A 15,408-nucleotide genomic window follows, 5' to 3' on the forward strand; every position below is an offset into this window, starting at 1 on the left:
AAATGTTAACAGAAATTTTGCTGTAACTCTCTTGAAATTAAACTCCATCCGTTTGCATTATTGCATTCCTGGTTTGACTATAAATTATTATTTTAGTCTTTATGATAACATGATTCTGTGATTCTGTGATTAAATTGTAGGTGATGAACATGGAGAACTCCACAATCAAGAAAAGCATTGAATTATTCAAATATCTTTAGATTACATATAGAATAAGAATTACTTGCTTATGTTTTAGTACCTTTTTGGTCCCTTTAGATACAAATTTGATGTTGGAGGGGGATTAAGAGGAGGGAGAGAAGGAAAGAAAGAAAGAGATTGCTTTCTCCCCAACATCAAATTCAACTTGATCAAAGCACATCATACATTTCATTTTAGTCATTAGTTCAATTAATTTTTGCCTTGAATGTCATTCTGTGCTGCACAAAGTTTGGTATTTCGACCATAATAAAATCAAAGCAGCATATTTAGATGGAGCTCAAGAACCTGGAAGTACACCTTTCCTTTTCAAGTAAATCTATTCAGCCCTGCAGACTGTGCCCATTAGTGGCCACAGAAGCAGAAGACAGAACCCTTTTACTCCCTGTATGGGCAGAGAGCAGGCACTTGATAAATGAATGGAGAAGCCTATGTCGGCTTCAGAGAAGGAAACAAAAGAACCAGAGGAAGAGTGATGAAAAAAAGAGACTGTCAGGGGGAACTGCTGAAAGATTAACTGTAGTTTTCCATTGCTTATTTCATCTGTTGGGGTTGCGGGTTTTGTTTCTTTGTTTGTTTGTTTCTTGTACCTACAGAACTGGATTCTTGTTGTAATATATCCTTTTTTACCCCTTTTTTTAAAGAACTAATTTTAAGGGACTATCAAAAAAACACCAGGGTAAATCATGGCTCCTTTTATGAATGTAGTTTAGCTTTCAGACTATGTATGTGTCAGAGGAAGAAGTTGTGTCAGTGGAAGGAGATAACACTTTCATCGAAAGATGGCACGGTTGTCCTTGCACGACTGTTGTCTCGTTCATTGATCTGACTTTCTTAAGTTCGAAATTTACACATCTGAGAATCCTTCTGCACCTCACAATATCAAAGCCTTCAAAGATTGAGTTGATATTTGCTTCATGGGTTTAAACCTCTCAGCATGAACAGCATTTCATGGGAATGTGGAGGAGGAGAACAGAGGCCTCCATGGTTCGGCATTGAAACCCTTGGACTTTGGGAAAGTTCAGAACCAAATCTGCCTGCTGGGGTTGTTCCACCAAATAAAAATGAATCTTAATAGTATGTTTCAGAACTGTTCTGGAAGCTCGTATGAGAAGAGCTTGCTCTGTTAATGGTCATTATTTGATTCCTTCTGACTCTGCTCATTTATTAAAGGAGATGAAATTTAATTAAGATTTAGTCTCAACCTATCTGTAATTTACATAGATGTTCTAGCAAACTTTACTAATATGCAGAGTTCGCAGTAATGGTCCGGTTTTTCCTGTAGATTTCTCCGCTGGTTGTTAGGCAAAATTAAGGCCCAGAAAATCGGATTATTACATCCCAAGGGGCAGGACTGATAAGCAGCACATGATTGTTGATCTGCTTGCTACCCGGTGTTGGTGGTGTTTGAGGTGCTGCTAGATGCAAAGCCAATTTGTTAACAATTAGTGCTCATTAGAATCATTTCCTGTTATCGATTTTAAATGTTTGACAAAGCACTTTTAGGAAACTGAACCCAAAAAAAAAATAGTAGCTGTACATCAGTGCTTAATAATTACAACTCTTTAGGGTCCAGTGTCAATCTTAACTAACTGGTTTCATTGGTTTCCAAGTAATTATTTCTGCTTTGGATCCCACCTGCTATCCCCTCCAGATTAAAGATGCTTTGAAACAAGGGCATAGTTCTTCATTTACAGAGTTGCTGAGAAAGGAGTGATAAAACAAAAGCAGCTTATTTATTTTCTGTCTTGGTTTGTCATGGCTTGGGCTTTTTTGTCTTGCATAACTACCAATGGATTACATGATATACAATATAGGAATTAACATCAGCCTGGAATTAAGTGTGATTTCTATTGGCCTTAACATTTAACATGTGGGTTTAATTTTAAATGCATTCTTGCCTTTATACACACATTGAGAATTGTGGAGCCATTAAAATCTAATTCACAAATGGCAAAATTAGATATAATGGCATGTTACAATAAAAGCTTTGATGTCTAGGAGTCCAAGAGGGTATATCTGTTGAGTTTCTTGAAAACTGGGGCTATAATTACTATTAATCTCTTTTGCATGCCAAAAGAGACTTGAATGCGAGATTATTTAATAAACAGAACAATGTGTGTATATATGTAAAAAGCACCAGATCAGGCACACCTGCATTTCCACATATGCTGGATATCTATGACAAGTTGTTATAGACTCATGCTTTTTATGAGTACACTGGAATTTTTGGCTAAATTTGACAGTGTCAAAGGTGAAGCTAGCAGTGTAGCCATCTGGGTTAATTTTCTCTCCTTCTTTCTTTGCTTTAAATTTTTATCAACATCAGCTCAGGTTTCACAACTGCTCTCTTAAAATGCTTACAAATATTTTAAAAGTATTCCGTGATCAGTGTTGCACAAGGTGGAGACCTAACATAAGACTTGACTTGTGCCTTTCCCACCCCCATTCATGAATTAGTCTCACAATTACTGTAAAAATTAAGGCGAGTGTGGGTGAAATACATGAAGCTTAGTCCCTGTAACCTTAATAAACAGAGATGGTATTGACACAAGTGAATTTTGTTTAACCACAGTACATTTGCTTCTTAATTAGTGAATATTCATCTGTCATCAGCAGCAGCTATGACACCCCTCCCCGCTAACACATTCTGTCATAAATAATCAATGAGAGGCTATTAATATTCATGAGTGAGAATCTGTGTAGTCATGTGCACTGATGCAGAGACAGGGGGAGTGTTGCCATGAACTGAGTCGAAACTCTGTGTGTGTATACGTGAGTGTAAGATAGTTAGGGAAAGGGAAGAAGAGCATGCTGCTACACACTGCCCTGCCTGGTGCTTCCAGCTAACAGTGGTGCGCCTGTGTTTCGGGGCTGGAGTGACTGATGAAAAACAGTAGTCAAGTCTGGAGGGTGATTCCCTGTCAGTGCATTTGCCTTTCAGTGCTGGGGAAATTAGAGGCTTTGCTCTTGTGTTGCTTATTAGGATGGGCTGCAATCTGTGCACTTTTCAGAAGAGAGAGGAGCACTACAAACTGCTCTATGAAGTTTCACAGGTGAGTGCAGAGGATATTACCAGCATCTCCAGAGTAAAAATGTGTGTTCTTTACAGAGAGTAAGTAGACATGCTTTTGTTTTGCTTTGCCTTTTTTTTCCGTTGCAAAATTGCTAGCTAAGTTGTTGGGGGGGGGTAATTATTAGTATTTTGGGTGCCTGTTGTTTTCTGCTTGTTTGCCACTCCCCCTTCAGATGACTTCCTGTGGGATTCTTTTAACATTTTTGTGCATCTTCTGCCAAGATGTCAGTCATATAGCAGCAGTCTCACTGAGCCGTATCGGTGATGTTTTAAGGGAGCCCTTGGCTTTGGTAATAAGACTGATTTCAGATAAGTTGCAGGGCTGCCTCTGAAAGCTCTAGTTCTGTGATCTCAGGTATTTCTAAGTTAAGGAACAAAGTTTTTATGGCATGTCTGTGCTGGCCAAGAAGTATGTTAAATTTTCAGATTAATTCATTTAAATGGAAATGATTCTGAAACATGCTTGTCACCTTTAAACAGGTACTGAGTACAACAGGGTTTCCACGGGTGAGGTGTACTGCTTGTTCATTCACTCTGTGTGTGTTATTTCTGTTTACTGCTAGACAAAGATCTTAACCCCATCTAGATATTTTGGTGTCTCTTTCAGCATTGTAGCAGTGTGAGTAGCAGTGTAGCAGTGTGCTGCTAACGTGTTCCCAGCTCCTTCAGAATAAGATGAGAAGAAACGAAACAAGCACTTACCATAATAGCCCATAATCGTTGCTCGGGTCCTATTGAATCAGTATTTGATTTGCAGCTTTTTGTTTGTTTTTTCGTCTTGGCACAGCAGACCCTCGCATACTAAAGTTTAGTGCCTTTCAGCATCTGTTCTCTCCCTCTCTGTAATTTGTCCTGGCTTTGACACATTGCCGTTGACAGAGGCTGAACGCTTGCAGTTTTGGACTGCGCTGCTGCTGACAGGCAGCGCGGAGGAGAAAACAGCTTACAGTGTTGGTGGTCTATTGGCACAGCAGCAGCTAAGTGCCCATTGCCGACTGGTTCCCTCCGAGTTCCTCCTGACGTGATTCATTTCACAGTGGGCTAGTTACAAAGTGGATTCTCTACACATGAAGCAGCCTCCTCAGTTGTGGTGTTAATGCACATTTTCATGGTAATGTGATCAGAGCCTCATTAGCCAGCTTCCAAAATGATCCTCTGCATTAATTAAATATAAAAATGACTCTTTTTATCACCATAGAGAGGAAGAAGAAGATTAACATTGTTAATTACTACTGGGGGCAATACCTCTGCATCATTTTTACCACAGAACCAGCAAGCATATTCAGTCCTGAAAGAGTGTCTGTTTGCAGGTAACCTGCCCGTTGCCTTGCCTGGTGAAGACCGTCTCTAGGTGGAACACTTCCCTTTAGTTCAATAGTTAGTCGTAATCCCATCATCATGTTTTCTTACAGCAATAGCACAGAGAAAAGCATCGCAGCACGTTTCCCTCTTCTCCCTTTCCCCCTCCCCAGCTCTGGATTGCCAAACTGATCTGAAAGTGTAAAATGGAGAGAGTGGAGTAGGTCAGTGTCTGCTTTTCTGTGCCAGGGAATAAGAAATGCAGGTTGTGCTATGAAAGGAGTTAGCCATTTCTTAAAGGGCTGCATGTGTGTAGGGAAAAAAGAGGCTGTGCAATTGAGCAAATGCATTTTCAAAGTATTCCTTGCAGTAATGTTGCATAGTCATAAATGCTGTTGAAATGATCAGCAAACCCAAAGGTGGGTTTTTTAAGAGGTTCTGGAGAAATTCTTCCATTTATCTGTTATCTTCTCTGCTGTTGAGTTGGAGTGTCTGTCGATGTGAACAGCCAAGGTGCAAAATGCTTTCACTTTTTACTCTGGTGCTTGCCAGATAAAGTGTAATCCCTGGGAGGATCTGAGCGAGTTTCCTTGGGGAGTTGAAATGCAGTGAGCCTGGTGCTGCATCTTGTGCTGTTAGGGAAATGTCACTGATAAGGTGCAGAAGGAGAGCAGAGAAATGACTTAGTGTGCTCACTGCCAGATCCTGTGTTCATCTGTAAACTCACCCCTATCTTTGTTTCAGTGTATGCAGGTCAGAGCCCAAAGGATACTGAGCATATTTTTAACCAGGTGCTACAGTAGAGATCAGGTAGTATCTCACACCGTAACTGCTTCTGTGTACAATACTGATCTGCTGCTATGGGGGGGAGCAGCAGTAGAATATGATAAATTAAATTAAGCCAAGGCAGGCATTACTACTTGATTTGCAAATCCCTTTTTAACTCTCCAGTCCTGTAATTCCTACACCACATCCTTGGCTCTTTCATCTGCATGATTTCTGGAGAGCTTGGGCCAAGTTAGCCTGCCAGGGACATGAACTGACTGAGGATGAGCTGTGGCTCGCTAGCATATGTGGATCAGATAGATTAATTTATATTCATATAAGGAAGCAATCCTAGCCTCATCTCTTACCTTTCCCCTGCTAGGCTACCTGATACTGTGGGTGGTCTGTGCACTCATGCACTTAAAAATACAGTAAACAAAGGAAAGCGTGTTTGCAGAGGAAAACCATGCAAGTGCTTACAGTGAGGCATGTTTTCTGCTACTGTTTGTAGTGAGGTCAGGTTCAGCACCAGGAAGCTTTTTGTTGTGGAGCTGCTGGGAAATGAAGACGTCGTTAGAATACGTATAATTCCTCGCTTTTCCCCCCACCCCCTTCCTCCAGGCTTGTTTGCCTGAGATAGCAGTTCAGAGACCATGGAGGCCCTCTCCGAAAACAGCATTTGCTTGCATGACGGAGACTTTTATTTTCGATAACCGTGTCTTGCACGTGCAGATTGGGATTAAAACAAAAAGTCAGATAGTCATGTTTTAAGATTGAAGGCTTTTGAGATACCACTGCGCATTGGTGAAGGACCCTTATGCTTCTGAGTGCCTCTTCACTTGTGCTCAGGATGTGAGGATGGCTCAGCTTTACTTTTTGACTTCACCGTGCGAAGGTATCAGGCATAGCACCCCGCCCAAGTCCTCTTCTCCATATGCCTGCCAGTGGAGAAATGGAAGATGTCTCAATTTGAAATTTATGGCCCTACATGCTACGTTGTGGGGCACTTTTTTATTATTTCCTGTGTGCTGTATAAGCAGGATTGAGCTAATGAGTGTGCAGCCAGGAAGTCTATGTCAAGTCACTTAGAGAAAGTGAGACCTGCTGTGTGCTCATGTCCATCAGGAGCAGACCTTAGTGATACTCAGCTGATTTTCTCTTGCACTGCTGGGGTGAAAGAAGTGAGTTTAAGTCATTTGTTAGCTGCATGATGAGGACTCTTCCCATTTAGCAGAAAGGATAAGAGCAATATGGCAAGGATTGGAGGGGATGAAACTGAAGCACGATCTGATCAATCGTCAGCAGTGATCTTCAATAGCCTTGTGTGAGAGTCAAGGCAAATTTTTCACAGAATTCTGTGGATATCATACGGCAATCTTTTCTGTTTGCTGGAATTTTTATGCTTTGTTTTCAAAATGTGAAGTTAATCCAGAGAAAAAGAGGGGAGGGAGAGAGAGAACACAGTACTTTTGGAGGTCAGCCAAAGACCAGTGTGAACTTCTTTTTTGAGTTACATGTAAAGAAGCAGTCCTGGCTCATCTGAGCCAGGAAGGGAGAAAAGGAGAAAAGGAGAAAGGAGAAAATCTAGAAGGGAAAACAGAGGCAATCTGGGATAGCTCACAAGGTCAGTGGTGGAGCTGGGATTAAAACCAGAAGGTTGCACATTTATATTTTACATTTGACCTGAAATGATAGTAGAGCCTGCTTGCAGCATTTTTAAATCCTCTGGAGACTGATTATGCAGTTTGCTTCTCATGTTGGTTTCCATAATTAGCATAAAGCTCAAATTTTCACCAGTTTAGAATTCTGATTTTATGTTCATTTTGATATCCCTTGGGCTACTTGAAGTACTGAGTTTTAGAGGTACATCTCTTCAAATTCAAAGGTGTTCACAAGAGAGGCATCAAGCCTGACCACTAAAACAGCAGAGGCACTTCGGTGTTTTTCAGGAGATGCTGCTTATAGCTGGCATTGGAATAAGGAAAGAAGTCGGGGGCCAAGCAGTGTTCCTTGTCACTGGGACCTGCCTTCTCTGGTCTTGATAAAGTTTGGGTTTATTCAGAGTATTAAATAGACTAGATGATGTCATCCTTATTTTCCTTCTGAACCAGCCTCCAGCCACTAATATTAATTTTTGGTACTTATGCCATGTGAGGTATTTACCTGACGACTCCTCTGTGTGGTGTTTGCCATTAGCTCTCATTCTTTTCTGGAGATACCTGCTGGCAGCTTTTGCATCACCTTTGTTTGCTTTATATCAGTGCCACCTCCAAATGCTCCTCATGAATTTCACTAGCAATGGGAAAGTACTACCTTTGCTGCATCAGCACAAAGACATTTTTGGGTCCATTTATATCTAAGTTTTTAATAGAAATTCTGTGGCAGGACACTTCAACCTCTGGAGAATCTGAAAGGAGAATTTCTAAATTTAATTGTCTGGAAGTTAGTTGAATTATCTGAGTTGAATTAAATCAGTAGCAAAAGTAGATCTGGTTTGATCTTACTGCATTTTCTAGCTTTTCCTTCTTACTCCTCTCTAAATTTTTAAATAAAGCAATTGAGAAGCCCCTGATTCTTATTTTTTCTAAGCAGCTCTTCTGAACACTGATTTATCTGTTTGAAAAATTCAAAAATAAATTTGAGATGCTGAAGGAGTCAACAAACTTGTAGTACTGTTTCTTGTCAGTTTAACTGAACAATTTTACAGCTCTGCTCTATGTAATTTCCCTCAAAGCTGCACTGTCGCATACTAGTAGAGCAATGTATTGATGGTAAAAATATAATCAAGAAAGCTTGTCATACGTTTCTAGCTATGTCCTAGAAACGTGATTGCAATTTCCTTAAAGAACCTCTGCTGAAATGAAAAGACTTTAAAAACAGAGTTCAAAAAAGTTGACTTCTCCTACAGATAAGAGATGGTCTTTGTGGTTAGCAGGCACAGCTTCCCTGGTTCTTCTGTTTCCTTGCTTATTTACTTTATGCTGATAATTGAGCAGCGTTCATCTAAATAACTAATCCCATTGCCATAATGTTTGTGCAGGCTGTACACGAAAAGAGACACCAGTGTTGTGGCGTTGCTAACAACTGAGCTCTTGCTCCTGGTGGAGGAGTTCACCATTCCATGCCGATTACTGGTCCGTGGACCTAGGGAACATTGTCTGCCCAGCAGTAACTGGGAGCCCCCAGCACCCACGCTTCAGCTCTGTGCTTTGAGTCACCACAACATGCCAGTTGCTTAAAAGAGAAGATACGTCTGAACGGCCACCTCTTGTCTGGGTTTAGGCTCTCACCACAGAGCTGTGTTTAGGTGTGAAGGCTCCCTGAGGAGTCCTGGAGGACTGTTCTGCAGGGATTTGGGTCTGGGGACACGTAGGCTGCTTAAAATAACCAGCGCTGGTGGCTGTAGAGAAGACGACACCCGTGTGCACAACTAGGCATGTAAGGAAGTCATCACCTGATTTCCTAAAAACATTAGCAGCATTTTTGGGGTCATGCTTTTGAACATGACACCTGAATTATATACTAAGTACCTAAGTGTTATTTTGGATATCACGCCAACTGCCTTTGATAAAACGCTTTTTTTTTTTTCTGATAAAATCCAGGAAACTTGCCACTGACTTCACTGGGGCCAGGCTTTCATTTTCTGTCCTTGTTTACTGTCTTGTAAAAGGCATATAGTTCCTGTGCATACCTCAAGAGGAATGATAAAGAAAGAGTCCTGAGATAAGAAAGCAGACAACAGTATGTGAGATAAGAATTCAGAGGATGGGTACAACAGAGGCAACTATAAAAAGCAATACAGAGATTCTATCAGTAATCTGCAGGGATATGCAATGCCATGAAAATAAAAAAAGTGGTTGAGGTACTGAATAGCATGATTTTCTCTGTCATTTTACTGTTCCTTACGTCTTGAATTTAACAATGGGGATTAAGGATTCTTCTAATGATTGGATTTTTATACATTTTTTACAGAGCTATCCATACTTGAGGCTTGCTTCCTGATGTGATTTGGTATGGATATAATCCTCAGGCCTAAGGCAAAATGTATCTTTATGTGAGTCTTATACATCAGTGATGTGATGAAGCCAACCTTGCTACCTTGAGCATTCACAGACTGATAACTGCCAAAGCAGCATATTTTAGGGGTTCACTATTTTTGTTTTGTGGTTCGTTGAAGGCGAGGGGCATTAAAATGTCACCCAAATGCTCTGCCAAGCGTATGTTAAAAGTTAATTGACAGTAGGTTGTTTCACCAGTTTTCTCTCAAGAGCTAAGAACTTAATGGAGGCATGTACAGCAGGGCTTGGTGATAACCAGAAGTTTTTCCACCCCTAGGGACTTGGTGAGGTCTCATAAAAATAATTAAAAAAAAAGAAGTTGAAAAATGTTTGGATCTTTGGCTTTAAGGCTGTTTAACTTCCACGTGTGTTTGACCTGTTATTTTAAAGGACATAAGCTTTTTGTAATAGTACTTGCTTTTCTGTCCACCCCATAACTTTGAACCCACTGGCTAATTTCAGCCACAAAGGCTTTTCTCATCTTCTAGGTTCATGCAAAGTAGTTTGATGATACTGTTAGGTAGATCTTTGTTTTTTTCAAGAGCAAGAGGATTTCCTAGTTTGCAAACGTCACCTCAAAATATTAAGACATGAAAGAATTTAAAAATTTAGATGCAGATTATTCTTTATACACTTTGTGGTTGCACTGAAGATAGTTACTTGCTATTTTGTGTGTAATAAGCTTGTCATTTGTTTTACTTTGCTCAATAATTGTAACAAAAATCAGTCTGTTAAGAGAGGATATTAGATCAGTAACTGTTAAAATGTTATCTATAATTTTTTTATAATATGCAGTGGTTCAGAAAGAGAATTTTACAAATACTTTTATGCCATGGACTGAACCTAGAAATGGAACTGCAGTGTCTTCGTATAATGCACTGCAAACTCTCTCTTATAGTTGTTTGTATTTTGTATTTTAATTTAAAATACTTGTGTGGACAGGCAGAGAACAGCATGGCTATTTGGCCATTTCTACATAATAGGGTGATGTAAACTTGCATGACCCTCACTGTTGTGGGTTTTTATTGTTTCATTTTGAGGAAGTCAGGAAATTCTACATATCCTCCTTCTCTCAGGTGGAAAAAATAATTAATTCCTCTTCCTCCAGGATGAAGGTTGAGGGGTTTTGTTGTTTGTTTTTTTTTTTTTTAACCAACAGAAGCAAACCCTGATAATCAGCAAAGTGAAGCAAAACAAACATTCGTTTTCCTTTGTTTTGTGGTCTGATTGTGTACAGTAGCAGTTTATTCTCTAGAGGTTTTGGCCATGAAGTTTGACCTTTGAAACAAAATGAGCACAGTGGAACGAGTAATCTCTCAAAGTAGCACGTCATATGTAGAATTCCTGTGCTTCATGTGTATTAATGTCAGAGTTGAAACTGAGAAGACTCAATCTGCAAAAGTCTACAAGCATCTTTAATTTGTCTAGATACTACTTAGTTTTTGTGTTCTTCACCCACCTGGAGAATTTTTTCTGGTTTGTTTCATATCCTTAGTATTTGAGGGGTTTGTTGTTTGTTTGTTTTTCCTAGCTCCTGGAATCATACTGTTTTGAAAAAGACACTTTTCATTAAAAGTAGCCTCACTTCTGATGAGTGAGAAAAGTTTGCAAATATCAATCAGGTTTAGTTTACAGTTCAGAAAATTTCAAAGGAATTGGGATTAACTTGAAAGGTAATGTTTAGAAACAGTCTAAATTCTTGAGGGTTTGGTATTCTGCATGTCTAGGGTAGGCATCATTGCTGAAGAGATGAGGCTGAGACCCATCCATGTGGGGTTAACAGCTGTGCATGGCCCTAAGGAGGAAAATGTTTGGTTCTGGGCTTGCAGGGCTTGTCCACAGACGTCAGTGCCAATGGGAGCCAGCCATGGCTGTGTCAGCAAGTCATGCCACGCTTGAGACCCTGGCCGGTTTCTGGCTAGGATCGCAACTGCTGCCCCTGCATCTGCAGACATGCCTTCAGGGACCGTCCTGCTTGCAAATGTCAGCGCAGCTTCTGGGTCCATATGCAGCAAACTGGTGAGGCTCCTGGGAAAGATCCACAAACTTATTAGGAGTTCATGTGCTCTCTAATGTCAAAAAGATCATGAACTGCAGTGCCAGGACTCATGTCCTGAGGACCAAAAGGAGCATGGGAATGGGTGAACTTCGCTAAGTCCTTATGAGGACTGAACAATTGAAATAATCAGAGGAAAGGATTGTCTTCCTTTACCTGTGGTATAACAGAATAATTGACCGACCTATTTAATATGTTTGATCGTATTTGTAATGTGCTTTTTGCATATTATAGTGATGGATTTGCAGGGAAAGCTGCTCAGGGAATAATCATTATTCAGGCCTTAGACTTCTTCATGGCTAGAATATGAAGTATTCCGATTCCTCATGATATCTGTGCGCATACAAACTGACAGCTCAAAACAAATTTTAATGGCAAGAAAAGATGGAAGAAAGGGTCAATTATTAGTTAAGGTTAAGCATTTGGAATGCTTTCTCAGGGGGCAGAGTTACTAAAAGTGGGGGTGGCATCTCTCATTACAATATGGTTTTATGCATATTTTAATTTAATTTGTCATGTAGTCTACTATTGCAGTCAGGAAAGACACAGACCCGTAAGTCTATAAATGGGGAATTCCAGAAAATGTGTGTAGTGTCTACATTGTTTTTCACTGAGGAATACAATTCCATCAAAATGCTTCATAGAAAAATTAAATATTTCATCAAAATGTGGTCTTAGAGGAAAAACACGGGAAAGAAATTTCCAGAAGTGTCTGAATATTATTTGTATATCATCATAGTGAAATAGTTAGGTTGATTAACTTTTGAAACATCTTATATTCAGTAGTTTTTAAAATGGTGTGTTATTTAATATAGTATTAAATTTGGAAGCCAAAAGTGAGTTAAGTGTTATTTTATCTTAAAACGTTTGCTTTTTCCAGAGTTGGGTGTACTGTTTGTGAAGTCTCAAACCGTCTCCTGATGTGGAATTTCCATCCTCTCTGGATTTTGCATTCTAAGATATGTGACTTACTGTGGGAAGTCCTCCCAAAGTAAAATCTTCTTTACGAGCGTACACTTCTTGTAGAGATTTTGTTAGAGAGCAGTCTCATACCTTGTGGGAGAGAAGGCAAGTATAGATAGCAAGAAGCATTTGTGTAAACAGCTTCCAGCAAGTTACTTGTTAGAAAAAGAATACACCATCACCTTCATGGTGTATGTTGTGATAACAGAGTGGGATGTTGCCCTGTTTAAGAGAGTGTGCCAAAAGCTGACTTTTTGCCTTCTGATATCGCACGCCACTGGATGGATGACTGTGGTGTATTGAGGTGTAGCACCTATTTAGTGTGGCAGTAGGACTTGGAGGTCTGGCTCTAATTTCTTGTCTCATGGGTATATTTGAAGAGGTCCTGGGTTCTCTTTTCCCTTTCTGGTATAAAGTTCTGTATTATTTAGAGCTTTGAAGATTAACTGTAGAGATCTCGGCTAATGGCTAATGAAGAAACCAGAATAGTATTGTCTAATAATGATGATGGTGATCACAATAAGCATCGTAAAATGCTAGATCGATCCACTTAGCAATTATTGGTGAAGTTATAACACAAGTGGATCATTGCAGTGGAGTGTAGATCTGCCTGCATTTCCCAGCAGCTCTGAAGTCCCACACTTTCTCAAAGTCCAGAAGGGGTTTCGTTCGGTTTGTTGGAAGACTGTTTTTTCCTTTGCTGTACACTAAAGGTCAGTTTTGATAGGAATTTTCTTTGTGATTTCCCCAGAACCTCTTCTCAGATAACTAATGCTTTTTAGTCATATGTTTTATTTTATTATGCAAATTAGAGGCTTTTTAATATGGAGGAAATTATAAATATTAATTTATTGGTATTGCTTTCTTCAGGTACTAATAGAAATAGGAGGGGTTTGCTACTTGTTCCTCAGTAGTGGAGTCCTGTTACTGTCAATAAGTTCAGCATGGATATAAAGTCTCCTCACTCCTGTGGGCATAATATATTTCAAATCTTATGTGTGAATCTTACTAAACCATTTATGACCTTCTTGATGAAGTAGTTTTAAGTTCCTAATACAGGAGGTTGTTCCCATTTATCTCCAGATGACCTCTTTGTCCCCAGATTTACGTATTTCCTTGAATTAAAAATGTCATTTGGTCATGTTCAGTAGGAGAATGTCTTTGAAAGTCTGACCTGTGGGAACATGATGAATAGTGACAGGGGAAGGATTTTGCCCAGTGAGAATACCAAATCATGTAGCACTGTAGTTTCACTTACTAAATATTGTCCAGGCTGTATTGTTGAACCCTATGCTGCCAGTGTCACTTTGTCAGGATGTTTTCTGTCCTGTGACTGGTAGCTTCAAATGTACTCATCCATCTTCTTGTCCCATTACATTTCATGTGACTGATGTTCTGCACCCATTAAAATTGATGGGAAAGAACAAAGAGAAGAAAAATGTGCCCTTCAGCTGATTATGCCTTTGAAAGAGCAAATGAGACTCTACTGCTATCTAGAGTAAATGGAACAGTTATCCTGTTTTTAACTATATTACTTAACTTTTATTAATCCTTATTAGCAGTAGATCCCTTATTTTGTTATTTTGATACTACATCGAGAGCAGTAAGTTTATGTCAGTATTTTCTCCTTTAATTTTGTGACGATAAGTATCCAACTGTCAGTGGATGTATCAGCTGCCTCTGGTAATCTTGCCCATGAGAAATTGCTAGCATGCCTGAATACCCTCTCAGGGAAGGATAGAGGTATGTTTGACAAGCCCAGGCTTTTCCTCTGAGGAAGGACCCACAGGGCTTTGCTCAGCCACAGCTCCTGTGTGCTGGGAGAGCACTTGTCTGGGATGTCACAAGGTTCTGCTCGGTGATAAGTGCTTGCTCACCTTATGCTAAGATCTTCAAGGCAATTAATGGGAGACTAGGATTACAAGAGCCTTTGTAGTATTGGCTTTATCTTTAGTTCATGGATACAGATGGTTTCCCAAAGTGCTAGTCCAATGGTTCAGAGTTAGACGAGGGCCATTAGCCAGCTGAATGGAGCGGATAGATGTCATATTTACTGATGACCAAAGACGAAACACAGAGGAAAAGCAAAAGTGAAGGCTCCTGAGTGATCAGTATGTCTGATTATTTATAGCTTGTATGACAGCCTTCTCAATACAGCAGCCAACCATTTGTGCATAGTAATGAGACTGTAATTTTCTTTCAAATTTGGGCTTTGACCATGGGCACTTGCGCACTCCAAAAATGCAACTTAATGGGCCCCTTTAGGCTCGCTGATGTTCTTGCAGACACTTCAGCAAGTGCTGAATGCAGCTGTTCGCTTCCCTAGTGGTACTCATATGCATCAAAGTTTATTTCCATGCACAGTTCAAATATGTTTTGGTTTTGTAAAACTCTATGGCAGGAATTCGGTTTTCTTAGACTTTGCCTGGAAATCAATGCTTTGTCTTGGCAATTTAGGTTTAGTTGGTGCTCTGTCTGAAGTTCCCAAAGTGTGTTTGGCTTGGGGGCTGGGAAATGCTACAGAGAGCCCTGAGTCTTGAAAGATTGTTTCCTACAACATTACCTATTGTTATTTGAGATTTCTGATAGGCATCAAGGCCTGTTGCTTTGGCCAACATTTTTCTCAGACTGGAGATGTTATATTATGAAGTGGATAATATTCTCATGTTGGCAGTGGGTTCACTTGGGTTATTATTTATCTATATTTTAAAGACAATTGTTCACATCTATAATTTGTGAAGAGGAGCTCGATTAAGATTAAAATAGGCAAGTAAGACTTTAAGAACCTTAATTTAGTAATTTCTTTATGAGCTTCCCTGCTCTCTGTATTGCTTACTTGACCTCCAGCTGAGAGTGGATTCATTATTTTAAAGGAACATTCTTGCAGATAATTAACTCCTGAAATGAGTGGAAGTTAGGCAAAAATGCAATGAATCTTTAGTGAGTTCCCACTTATGCAGGACAGCTCTGGAGTATTCAAGCACGTTGTCACC

The 15,408-nt window shown here is 39.8% G+C and overlaps 1 protein-coding gene across 4 annotated transcripts in view; it reads left to right on the forward strand.

Annotated features, from left to right (window-relative positions):
• The window catches only part of PDZRN4 (PDZ domain containing ring finger 4), a 255,132-nt gene that overhangs the window by 142,791 nt on the left and 96,933 nt on the right, over positions 1 to 15,408 (forward strand). Inside the window, exon 1 of one of the 4 annotated variants that reach the window (XM_059816844.1) lies at positions 3,186 to 3,254. The exons of the other annotated variants lie outside the window; for them this stretch is intronic. Within the exon in view, the coding sequence (XP_059672827.1) occupies positions 3,186 to 3,254 (69 nt within the window). Of the gene's footprint in view, positions 1 to 3,185; positions 3,255 to 15,408 lie in introns of those variants that run through there. 4 annotated transcript variants of the gene reach the window in all.

The sequence above is a fragment of the Gavia stellata genome, chromosome 4, assembly GCF_030936135.1.
Source record: "Gavia stellata isolate bGavSte3 chromosome 4, bGavSte3.hap2, whole genome shotgun sequence".
Classification (NCBI taxonomy): domain Eukaryota; kingdom Metazoa; phylum Chordata; class Aves; order Gaviiformes; family Gaviidae; genus Gavia; species Gavia stellata.